The sequence below is a fragment of the Perna viridis genome, chromosome 9, assembly GCF_037379345.1.
Source record: "Perna viridis isolate PV_CMFRI_1.1 ecotype Kerala chromosome 9, ASM3737934v1, whole genome shotgun sequence".
NCBI lineage: Eukaryota > Metazoa > Mollusca > Bivalvia > Mytilida > Mytilidae > Perna > Perna viridis.
In genome coordinates, this window is record NC_142453.1 from 12,287,129 (window position 1) to 12,299,929 (window position 12,801).

The 12,801-nt window shown below is 30.4% G+C and overlaps 2 protein-coding genes across 6 annotated transcripts in view; both read right to left on the bottom strand.

Moving 5' to 3' along the window:
- LOC148606801 (uncharacterized) overlaps positions 1 to 6,480 on the bottom strand; it is a 30,176-nt gene extending 23,696 nt beyond the window's left edge. For 3 of the 5 annotated variants that reach the window (XM_088546649.1, XM_088546647.1, XM_088546650.1), the window contains exons 1-8: positions 6,339 to 6,480; positions 5,414 to 5,560; positions 4,795 to 4,925; positions 4,251 to 4,350; positions 2,537 to 2,675; positions 1,956 to 2,169; positions 1,535 to 1,549; positions 295 to 418 (exon numbers count right to left, since the gene is read on the bottom strand). In XM_088546649.1, coding sequence (XP_088402775.1) covers positions 295 to 418; positions 1,535 to 1,549; positions 1,956 to 2,169; positions 2,537 to 2,675; positions 4,251 to 4,350; positions 4,795 to 4,925; positions 5,414 to 5,560; positions 6,339 to 6,449 — 981 coding nt within the window. In that variant the 5' untranslated portion in view covers positions 6,450 to 6,480. The remainder of the gene's footprint in view (positions 1 to 294; positions 419 to 1,534; positions 1,550 to 1,955; positions 2,170 to 2,536; positions 2,676 to 4,250; positions 4,351 to 4,794; positions 4,926 to 5,413; positions 5,561 to 6,338) is intronic. The other 2 variants (XM_088546651.1, XM_088546648.1) reach the window with 1 other exon arrangement.
- Positions 6,481 to 6,697: 217 nt separating this feature from the next.
- Positions 6,698 to 12,646, bottom strand: LOC148606802 (SREBP regulating gene protein-like). The gene is made up of 5 exons (XM_088546652.1): positions 12,497 to 12,646; positions 11,703 to 11,865; positions 10,726 to 10,877; positions 7,429 to 7,542; positions 6,698 to 6,834 (listed from the first exon to the last, which is right to left on the bottom strand). Exons 1-5 carry the CDS (start codon positions 12,587 to 12,589, stop codon positions 6,745 to 6,747), a joined length of 612 nt encoding a protein of 203 aa, XP_088402778.1. The 5' UTR covers positions 12,590 to 12,646; the 3' UTR covers positions 6,698 to 6,744.
- Positions 12,647 to 12,801: the final 155 nt, after the last annotated feature.

Here is a 12,801-nt window from a genome sequence, read left to right on the forward strand (position 1 = left end):
AAAAATCTATGCACTTGATTCAAACATTAGCTGAACTCACACTACTGTGTAATGAATGCATTTGCAAATTATCAAAGATGTACCACCAATACAAATTTCACAATTATTTAGTGTATTTCAAATAGATTTGCAATTAGAATCTTCATTATATGTCAACCTGTATGTGGATTTGAATTCCCATTTGCTTACCATTGAATATATATATTACATGTACATGTGAATGAGGTTTTAATATTTTTCAATTGTCCTATCCTCATCTGAAGGCTCTTAAAAAAATTCTTATATTTCACTTACTTCTATAACAGCAGTTTGTATAAGACCATGTATTGGAGAAAATGTAGCTCTGCTTATCTTTAAATCTTCAACACCACGACTTACTGCCTTTGCAAATCTTTCTCTTACAACTTTTTCAACATTACTGCAAAATAAAATAATCACCATTGGGCATTAATACAAAATTGTAACCCTGCAATTAAGTTTTGAAAGTAAAAAAAATCAAGTTTTATATTGTTCTAAAACTGTACTGGGTAAAGTTTCAACAAGAAACAACATAAGAAATTGATCATGTTAATATTATAAATACATGTAAGTATACAATTGTAAAGTAATCAATGACAATTCTTAATTCACTTATCTAGCTTTCTACTGTGAAATATTGTGGGTGTACAGTTCTTATTTTCCATTGAAAATACATTTAAATGTATGAAATGTTAACCTTCAAAGGTTTTTTCCAGTCCTACAGTTCCTCACGTAAAAAGTGTATAATATCGCTCTATTACAAACAGTTTTTTTTTTCAGTTTATAGTGCATGGACCAGGGCCCCGATTCATATAAAATCTTACAGGATCTCCTAAAATATTATCTCAATTCAAATTTTCAATCAATCAACTTGCTTATAATTTGAAAATTTGAGGAAAAACTAAGTTTTAGATTTTTTAACATGCCTGGGTCTGATAACATCCATGGCTGTGACTCAATAACTGAATAAGTAATAAGTTACGGTGATTTGCAGAAAATGGATTTTTTCAGGCAGAAAATGGTTTACCAACAAATAAAGCTAGAACCTGTCTATCACATCACACCTTCAGAAAATTATGTCACACAAAATATTCTGCAATATACAGTTTGAAAAACAATAGAAATAACAATGATTGTCAAATTATATAGAAACCATGTGTGGTTGATTGAACAGGTTCTAGTGTATATATCTAGCAAGGCACAGTAACATTTACAGTGAGTTATAACTTCTGATTTGGTCTTCCCTTGATTAAATGATAATAACCTGATGGTAGTTAATATCAAAACTAATAACAAAGGTATTTAAACTTTCTATCAAAGTTAGATTAAAGTAGCTATGAAATGAAGAAAAGTTTCATCCGGTCATACAATCAAGGGAAGACAACCTCCCTGAAGTCAACCTGCTTTAATAGTAATATAGCAATCAATTTACAATACAAACAAAACCTGTTGTTCACATAGTAATTACATTACAATGTCTACTTGAACATTTATAGTATGTAGCTTTCTAACTTACCAATCACTTTGATTCCTTGAAAGTACAGACATTTCTAATTCAACTAAAGGTTTGGACAGAAGATTCTAATTTTGTGCATTTATTAATGGAAATAATTTATTCTACATCAAAATTCTATAGTCTTTGTCCTAATTAAAAATTCTGTAATATTCTGAGATTTGTATGACATTTTTCTTGTAAAATTACAACCCTTTTATCTTTTATTGCTTATTACAATTTTATCAAAGATTTTGTAAGTTTTACATGTACCTATAGGTGTTCTCCTATTGTAACATCTTCATAATTATATTTTTTTAAGAAGCATCTAAATGTGTGAATTTTTGAAACTTCACAAATGAGAAACAAATATTAGTGATCATGCCTATCCAAAATTAGATGAAGCAAAGATAGATATTAAGCAGTTTCACCATATAAACCATACCCTTCATGGAGTCTTTTTCTTTCTTCTTTGAATAAAACGTCTGACCACATAAAACTTCTCAGAGCACCAGGTAGTTGTCTACCATGCAGACTTCTAGCCACATGATCAAATTTTCTCGGGTCTCTTTCTAAAATTGCCAGGATAGACCGGCCAATGGAATCACTCTGTGGACCCCACAATGGTGGAGGGTCTCCATCAACTCTTTGAACCATTTCTGAAAAAAAATTATACTTACAAAACAAGAAAAATATAATAGAGTTTGAAAATAAATACAAATATTACATTAACTTAAATCAAGGCTTAAAAGTTCACCTTATCAAAAACAGATAAATTCATTTTTTAAAGAAGTTTTCAACTATTTTGTTACAATGATGTCTTAGATAAATGCAATAATAATCTGTCTACATGCCTATACAATCTTTTACAACACGTCACAAATTTATACTTTTAAGCTTTCTTTTTATGTTGAAATAATGCCTCAACTTCCTAAAATATTTACTGAAAAGCATTCTTTGCCATTTTCATTTAAAAGATTTTAATATTCTTTTCATATTTTAGATTAAAAAAAGTCATCTATAAACCTTTAACTGCAGCCGATGATGGTTTTTTCTCTGATGCTGGTGTAGATATATTTGATCCTAGAGATCCATGTTTATATCGACTTGGAGCTGGAATTTTATCAAGTTTTCTCTCATTCATTATTTCTCCTATCTTTCTTTTCTGAAATGAAAAATACAACTTTCATCACAAAGAAATTACCAAAAAACCAAGAACAAACAAATTTTACATTTTACTTGTTTTTTTTTAAGCGCAGTAGACAAAGCTCTAGAGATAAAACTTTTAGAATGTATTTCAATCAGTCACACATCAGGATTTGGTCAAAGTTCTTTTGTTTTTGTTTTAAATGAAATGAGGGTCATCATGAAACTTGGTACAATTATACTATGTGTACATCAGTAATGAGAAGATAAAGTGTATCATGCAATGTGAACACATTTTCTTGATATACTGTAACTTACTCTTAAGCACAAGTTTTTTTTCCACATTTTTCATTTTTTATATGAATTTTTTAAGAAGAATTTATGCAAAATGCACATGAAATAGACAGAATCAAAGTTTTGAAGTGTCTACAAAAACATTGATAAAGTTTTATAGGAATGTCGGTTCAATAATATAAATGGAAAATAACAACATTAAAGTATTTTTTTCAGTGTTACAGCAAAATTGAACTTGACACATGCAAGTCTTCTCTGAATAATTACAAATTTTATTTATATGTTGAAGTGAGTGATCACTACATTATAAAATTACATGCAAAGAGTTGAAAACATGTTAAAATGTACAGTTTTGATATCAAAGAGTAATCAAGGGAACCAAGTTATAGCAATAATCAAAAGAATGTAATCCAGGGACAAAGACCAGACAAGGAAAACAGACACACACAACAAAGAACATAAACTAAAATTATACATACAAAGTAACAAATGCAAATGAGCAACTCAGACTCCACTAAAAACTGGGAGCATGAACCAGGTGCACCAGTAGGGGTAAGCGTCCTCTGCTTTTCTAAAAATATCCGCCAAGTTGCTTCATGGTGCAGATGGATACACCATAACGATCCTCGAGTTCATGACGACGATCATAAAACTTCTGTAGTGATGACTTCAATCTTGTAGCAACATAACCCTGTTCCAGAAGCCTATTTGTTAGAATTATAGCGCAATACAAAAAGTCTGCATAGTTTCGGCAAGCTCTGGCATAAGGTATGAGTTGTGATATGAACACTCCATATGCAGGTGCAGAAGGAATGTTGCCATAGATGAAAGGAAAGTTAACAATTCTAAATGAAAAATCATGATGTTTTTCATAAAGTTTGGTTATTAGTTTTCCTTTACCATCGATTTCTAAGTGTAGGTCAAGATATGAGGCTGACTTCACAGTGTCTGTAGTATCCTTTATTTCAAGTTCTTTGGGGTAGATGCGATGTATCAAATACCCAAAATTAGGATTGTTTAAAGATAATACGTCATCTATATAGCGGAAACTGAGATTAAAGGATCTAGCTAAATAATATTCTTTCTTTCGGAAGAGATCAGCTAAAGTCTGCCTCATAAGAGTGAAGGAATAGGTCAGCAAGTAGAGGAGCACAATTTGTTCCCATTGGAATGCTGACTGTTTCTTGAAAAACGCGTCTACCACACTGGACAAATATGTTTTCGATTCAACAAATGAAATATACATCTCCAGATATTTTTAAACAAGAATTCAATAGAAACAAATGATGTTAATACTGACAGCTAAATCCTGCTCCTGTCTGTACAACTCTCTATCCAATCCTCGACTGAAGATATTAAATGTGTGCTGCATAAAGTCAGAGTAGTCTTTAGGAATCTCACTGAAAGACATTAAGTTATAAATAGAACCAATATTGGCACTTGGTCAGTCTCTGATTATGAAATACAGATTGAACTTATACTTTTCTGCAAATGACAGTCTATAATGATATAACAACTGATGTCTTCCTTGTTTTTCATCAGTATTCTTCTGAATGAATGTTGTCTGAATATAGCTGAAATATTGCTGCTCGGACGTTAAACCCCAATAAACAAACAAACAAACAAATCTGTTATGAATGCAAAAAAAAAAAATAAAAATAATATGGAACAATGTTTAAATAATAATACAGAACTTCTTCCTAATAAATAAAACGAGCATTAAGCATAATATTTGGCAAACTATGCCTTTGAATAAGTTAAGATTATACTTTCTATAATAAGTACCTGTAAATAACAAAGTTAACCTAATACAGTTTCAAGTATGAGACTTATTTTATACTTACCCAGCATTACTGGAACCCAACATTTTCTGGTACCCTGTATCTTTAACACATTTGTACATTTGACTGTTGAGATAGGCCTGAGCTTCCTTCAGAAGCTTTTGTTTTTCGTGAGGTGCCATATTTGGAGGCTCCTGTTTTACAAAATGATAATATTCTAAAAGACCATTTAAAGTATCTTATCATCAACTGTGAATTTTCACAAAGTTGTTGTTTTGTTAAGTACACTACTTGCATGTTAAAATCTTCCAACATATTTTGCTTTTAGAAGGTGATTACAGATATAAATATCATCACTTTCATTAACAAATACCCTACAAATATTTGAAACTGAGTTCATTATAGATAAAATTTTGTTCAACAGAAAACATTTTAGAGAACATATACATGTAGCATATATCAGTCCAATATCCAATTCCAACCATATCTGTAAACAAGGCACAGGAGAGACATCTTAAGATAATTATGTACAATTCAATTATGAATACAAAGGTTATTCAACTTGCTTGTTTGACATTAAAATACCTGTTTGAAAATTTGTATTGTAGAAGCAAACTTTTACATACATTTTTAACAATAAAGCCTTGTTTGCATAGTAAACTATATTTTTTACAGAACCTACCAAAAGTTGTGGGTTCCACTCAGCATCAGGAAGATATTTAGTAACAAATGGAAGACCAAGGTTTTGTAATAAAGCTTCCTTTCTCTCTGGTTTACCAAACTGTCTTTCTACCTTCAATGTTAAATTCTCTGCAATTCTGTCTTCTATCTACCAATTTTAAAATAAAATTAAAAAATATTAATATCCTTCATTCAAGCTAATCATTATAAAACACTACATACTGGTAATGTCCTGACTGGAACAAAAAGTTTCAATACATCTACAATTTAACTTAAAAACCCAAGGTCAACATTATTTAGTTTAGATACATTTTATAATACTGCTTACTATGCATGTACAATCAGGGGTTCATATTAGTGGTGGTCTGATGTCCAGGAAACCTAAACTTGCTGAAGTAATATATTAAAACCTACACTGATACACTTTATCCAGTTACTTCAAGGTTCTATGATGTAAATATACTTTGAATGCTCTGGTTAAATATGAAGATTTTGTGGAGTATGCTACCCATATTTTGCAAGTATTTCTATGTATCAGTTTGTTAAACATTGATGAGGGAAATATGCAGTGAGACTATGAGTCTATTTGGTATTTTCTTTTTATCAAAATTAGAAAATCTTGAATAAATTAAAGAGATTAAAAAATGCTACACACTAAAAAGAATACTTCAAACATTGTCCTGTCTACAAATGAGAAAATTCAATTTTACCTTATGCCACGGAGCATCAAGAAGTAAGTACCTTATGCCATGGAGCATCAGGAATTAAGTACCTTATGCCACAGAGCATCAGGAATAAGTACCTTATGCCACGGAGCATCAAGATGTAAGTACCTTATGCCCCAGAGTAACAGGAAGTAAGTACCTTATGCCAGGGAGCATCGGGAAGTTAGTACCTTATGCCACTGAGCATCAGGAAGTAAGTACCTTATGCCATGGAGCATCAGGAAGTAAGGTCTGTTGGTAACAAGAATTCATCCATAACAACTTAAAAGGATTCTCCTCTGGTTTCTTTATGGTCTGCTTCTTCGTTGCCATTTTATCTTTAATACTTATGCACTACATACACAAAATGTATACTATTGCTTTGGAAAAGTTTCGTATTCTTCATACAAACAGTAAAATCTGTCACAAAATGTCTTAATTAACAACAACACCCTCCCTGAAGACAAAAGCTTAAATTAAATTACAAATAATGTATACAATTTACAAGATTTTGATTTATAAATTAGAATTGTTCTTTATATACATGTACAAATCACATTATATACAACATAATCATATTTGGAATGTTTAAAGGAGACAATAGAATTTCCTCTGCAACAATGTTACTTCATGCAGAAAGAGACAGCAGTTCAGGAGGGTCTCCTCCATAGCAATGTTTATATTTTGGATTCCTGTATGTATTTTCATGCTGAACACTCTGAAAATAAACAAAATAATATACCAGATAGCATTTGAATATTTTCATGCTAGCTAATGAAATAGACTGAAATACATACCTGAACTTATCAAGATGTCAAGAACAGCAAATTTGGGTCTGAGGACTTCAGAATAGAAATAAAAATTGTCAACTCATCATGTCATACTAATATTATCATTACCTAAATTGCAGACAGAAATGGCTTAAATTGTTTTGATAAACAGAAAAACTCGAAGTGACTGCAATAGAGCATCACTCATTAAATTAATTTTTTTTCAAAATATATTTTCAGCTATTCAATGGCACACTATCTATAACTGCATTTAAATGATAACCAGTATCACATGGTAAAGTTTTGTTCTTTTCAAACTATGTCAGAACCTATCTGTTATATATAGAATATCAAGTATAACAGATAGATCCAAGCAGTCATTAAATTTTACTTTGTGTGACTATCTTTTATCAGTTTGATTTTTAATTGTTGCATTAATTTTGGTCACAATTAGTATATGTTCTTCTCTTGGAATTACTTTTATACTTAAAATAATATTAGACCTTCCTTCACTCCATCAAATGAATAGGCTCAAAAACTACCTGAGATGAAGTACGACACTTGGCTAAACACAACTCAAACTGGTCACCAACAGATGCCAAAGACCTATCATTCATATGCCTAGCTTCTTCCAATATTCTAGTTAATAGAGGTCTCTGAAATATAAGCAATGATGTTACTCCAACTAAAAATAAGTATGATAAAATTTGAGAAAATATGCTCCGATGGGAACAAGCATTTCTTCAATAATTTGTCATCATTTTTACATCTTAGAAGCCTATTGAACATTTAATGGCGATTCCATATGAGAAACAAGTAATATGAACTCTTATTCAAGGGGTTTTAATTAAGACATACATTTTCAATTGTGTTTTCTAAGTTGAGACAATCAGACATATCACCTTTTAACTTAAAGTCACCGGATTCCTCAAGATCAAACCAATGCATCTTTAAAATGCAAATTTTTATCAAAACTAGGCATTTTTAGCAGAAATGAATTAGTTTTCCTTGAAATATGGAATATAAAGAAAGCTCTATAGTTAAACTTTTAAAAAATCAGGAACTTACACTTTAAGAAACAAGAAAATTAAATTAAATGCTTTGTGTTTTCTAACAAATTATCAACTGAGATAAATTTACCCCAAGAAATTTACATGTTTTGAAATGAAATATGATTAATAAAATACCAATTATCGTAAGCTGCAATAAAGAATATTCCATATACTGTCTTAAAAGATTGTTATGAAATACTTGACTTTAAAAACATTTTCAATAGATTTCGAAGATTTTGACATTTTTTTTCTCTAGAACAAGTGCCATTTTTGTTTTAATTGTTATGAGAAGAGAGACAAGGTACCAGTATCGTATTGCATATCCCTGAGCAGGTGTACGTCAAAACATGGATGCCATAATAACATAGTGCATTTTCTTTTTGCCTCTCTACAAACTAATGTTTTGTCAAAAGACATGAACAATGACTTAAAAAATAGAGCAAACATCACACTGTAAGATGAAGAACTTTTTTAAAAGAAAATCTAACATAATATCATAAAAATGTTCCACTGAAAAGGTTGGTTTGGTGAGTGCAAAACGAAAGTGAAAGTAGGGAAAATGGCTATTTATAGTTCAAGATTACTTTTCTTTCCAATCTTCGTGGACTCACCCTATTTTCCTTGCGGGAAATTATTTTTTCACATGTCCTTAGAAATGCTACATAAGTGAAAGTTTTATTGAATCAATTTACATATTTTTTAAAAAATCCTAAAAATATGCACTTCACTATAGAAGTCTATGGGAAAATTAATACGATACTGAGACCTAGTAAGCCAGTTTTTCAAGTAAAGTTGGATATTCAGCAAGTGGTCTTTACCAGCTGAAAAAGTAGTACCCCAATACAGGTAACACTTTTAAGATGAATTAGCCAACTTTTGAACCTGATTTTTTATGGTAGCTCTGGTTTTTTGCATTTATGGTTAATCTTTACCAAATTTGGAAATGCATTTTGTTTTCATGAATTTGTAGGATATCAGTGCAATAAAATTATTATCTTGCTATTTATGATGAGCATATCTATATTCAGGTAACCTAAAGCAAGTAATACTCCTGCATAAAGGATAGTTTTCAAGTTACAACACATTTTAAGTATGTGGTTAGGACTTGAAAATAGTCATTTTCCATACATTGCCTCTTATATATGAAAAAATGAATATTTTTTTTATTTTTTGTTTTTCTTTCAAATAAATAGCTAAAATGAGTTGCCATATAACTGTGTGGTTGATTTAAACACATAAATGTCACAAAAGTCATCAGCCAATTTTTTAGTGGACTTTTTTTAGTGGTTCAAATGGACAGATTCTAATGCGGCAAGAAAAATAATGGTGTTTTTTCATATAAAAACTGAATTTTTTCAAAAAGTATCTAAAGCAGACAATTGTTATTATAATATTTATACCAGTAAACTATATTTCTTGCATCATAGCTATCTGTTTTAAAGAAAAAGTCCTTTTCCTGTCACATTGAGGTCCATTTGTATCTGCCTGGGGTACCAAAATGGCTTAAAATCTGTATTTTCTGCATATGAAAAGCTATATTTTTTTAAAACTATGATATTGGTATAATTTTTTCTGGATTTATTATAATTGAAATGACCATATCTATAGTTTAAAACAGTTGGTTGTACCGCTCATTATACTTTACTTTAAACAAGAGGCTCCCTTGAGTTAAAGACAAAAAAGGAGGTTCGGATATTAATATTTCCATATATGGAACTCACAAGTGGGAATTAAATAATGATTTGGAACTCATAGTACAGCTCATGTATCTACCATGTCAGAATAAACCACAAAGTTGCTTAGTTTGATTAATGCAGCAGCTTTTTATCAAAAGTAATATTTTCTGGCTAACATTGAGATATCAGTCTTATGCCTGGAATAGGGTACCTATATAAGAATTTTAATAGAAAACTCATGTTTGTAGCAGGGCAATGATATTCTGAATTTTCAGTATGGAAATGAATACTCTAGCAGAAAAACAACAACTTTTAGGATTATATTGAAATGTTTATTAGTAATAGGTACCAGTATCGCATTGCATATCCCTGAGCGGATGTACGTCAAAACATGGATGCCATAATAACATAGTGCATTTTCTTTTTGCCTCTCTACAAACTAATGTTTTGTCAAAAGACATGAACAATGACTTAAAAAATAGAGCAAACATCACACTGTAAGATGAAGAACTTTTTTAAAAGAAAATCTAACATAATATCATAAAAATGTTCCACTGAAAAGGTTGGTTTGGTGAGTGCAAAACGAAAGTGAAAGTAGGGAAAATGGCTATTTATAGTTCAAGACTACTTTTCTTTCCAATCTTCGTGGACTCACCCTATTTTCCTTGCGGGAAATTATTTTTTCACATGTCCTTAGAAATGCTACATAAGTGAAGGTTTTATTGAATCAATTTACATATTTTTTAAAAAATCCTAAAAATATGCACTTCACTATAGAAGTCTATGGGAAAATTAATACGATACTGAGACCACAACTATGGTCAAAATACTTCTAAAAGAAGGAGTACAGTCCTGATCTTGGACAATGGGCCACTTTACTTTGATTTTAGTGTCATCTTAAGGCGTAGTGAGTGACCTTAGGGCGTCTATTTCACCCAAATCGCCCAGTAGCATGAACCCTGGTTGACCTACTATATCAAAAAGAATTAACCAGATCTTTTTGTTTCGATAATATGTTGTTTTTGGTAAAAAGTGGACTCCAAAGTTTGAAAAAAAGAGCCTTTAAGAGGCAAAAAAATACTGTTTTTAAACTGTAAGAAAATAGAATTACCTTTTCAGGATTTAAACAACAGGAGACACAAAATTCAAACTGTACACAACAACCATTACTTGTACAAGTATCACAGCTGTGCTTTGATAGATGTTGGAGAGTCACATCACAGCATCCTCTAACATCTAACTCAGTTCTGTTACATGTATACCCTGTAAATTTATGATAATCAACTTCATTCTGTAAAATCCTCACGAATTATATGCATAATTATCTTACTATATGCCATAACTTATTGCTCTTTTTATAAGTCAGGCCTTTTAACATGGCTAGCTTATAATATGATTTTAAGCTATGCCTATGATGGACAGAGCTCAATGTGTGCCATCAAACTACCTTTAAACTGTACGCATTATTCTGACTGTCATTATTATAGTTTTAAAATTATTTGTTGTGAATAACAGTTTAAACATAATTAATTAAATAAATAAACATAAAAAGTATCCATCGATGTAAGTATATCTGCACTTGTGCATTCGTCTACTTCTGTATTGACAAATTTTTCATTCTGGTCTTACATTCTACATATATGTTGCAGACTCTCAGTCCATATTAAGTCTAGAACAATTTTATACAATATCATGATACAGATATGTACTACATGTATTAACAGTGCTTTAGTAATATTCTCTTATATGTGTACATTTATTCTATTGAAACATATGATGTTAATAGTTATGTGACATTACAATACTCCTGAGGTATGATTTTTTTTCAATGCAATTGAAATTAAAACTGAATCTTTGACAGTTAAACTAAATCTTCTTTTCCATCATTTACAGTTTCATAACATTCTTTAACTTTAGTGCATGTACATGTACTGGTAATTTTAAGAGTGTAATATTTTGGGCTGGTTGATGAACAGAATGTTGAAATGTCATGTATACAAAATGTATCATAATGTACACTTTTCTGTATTTGTACATGTATATAATCATGTTATATAAGTGTTATATAAAACATTAATATAACTTTACCTCTTTCATCAACAATCAACACTTTGCCTTGGACGGAATTTCTACATGGCACAATTTTATTTGTGTTGTTAGCAACTACATCAGGAAGACTCTGCTTCCATTGAAATGGCTGTCTTCTTATGGTATGTTTAATTTCATAATCATCCTCAATAAGGCCAGAGTTCTGAAAAATTGAAGCATATACAATGTACTTTTGCTTGTATTTAGCAATGGTAAACATGATTAATGTATCTTTATTCTTAAAATTTATAATAGTTTATAAATTTACAATGAACCACTATTTATTGATTAAAAAGAAACATGTACAATACATGTAAGTTAAAAAAATTCAAAAAATGTTGATATCACCAACATTAAAATTACCTACATGTTCACAATAGAGCATGATGTAATTTTAAAAAATCATATGAGCTTAGTGACCTCTCTTGTGGTAAGTAAACTCTCTGCCAATAGAGCAAAAAATTAGTTGTGTATCTTTCTTAAACAGTTAATGACAATGTAGATTGTAGCATTGTGTTAAAGCAATCATTTTACTTTTCAAGTCAAGTCTCAAGATGCCAAAATAAGTGAAGTTATATATGAAATCATATCAAAACGAATATAAGCAGTCTGACTAAACAATCTCAATATGTTCTCACTTAAAAACCTCAGTAGTTTGTGCAACTGTGATAGCTTTTTAACATTATGATGCTTGGTGCCAATGCGGCAATACTCCAAGTCCAATTATGACAATACTGCAATAGTGGTAAAATGTTAAGCTTAAGTTATTTCCATTGGTCATCATATTTTTATACCTTGGTTAACGTTTTTGACAAAAGGACTATACAACCACAAAAGAAAATAAAAAGAAGTATCCAGCGTCGCCTGAAACTTCGATAATTCAGCATTGGAATGCCAAACTCGGAAAGTTGTGACTACCGAATAAACATTCTACTGTCAGTTTCGGATAAAATAAAAATAATTGCACAAGTTCAATATAATATCATTGAACATGTAAATTTATGGTTTTTCATTTTCTAAGATGGAATAGATCAAAATTGTGTGTAATTTCATTATAAACATCGAAAAAAACTAAACGAAAAATATTCTAACTTTACAT

What these genes read in the sequence shown, in the direction of transcription:
- LOC148606802 (XM_088546652.1), bottom strand. Translation starts at nt 12,589, where the DNA reads ATGCTGAATTATCGAAGTTTCAGGCGACGCTGGATACTTCTTTTTATT. An exon ending in TGTCAAAAACGTTAACCAAG is followed by an intron (nt 11,866 to 12,496) that starts GTATAAAAATAT and finishes TCAATTTTTCAG; the next exon opens with AACTCTGGCCTTATTGAGGA. An exon ending in AGTGTCGTACTTCATCTCAG is followed by an intron (nt 6,835 to 7,428) that starts GTAGTTTTTGAG and finishes GTTTATTTTCAG; the next exon opens with AGTGTTCAGCATGAAAATAC.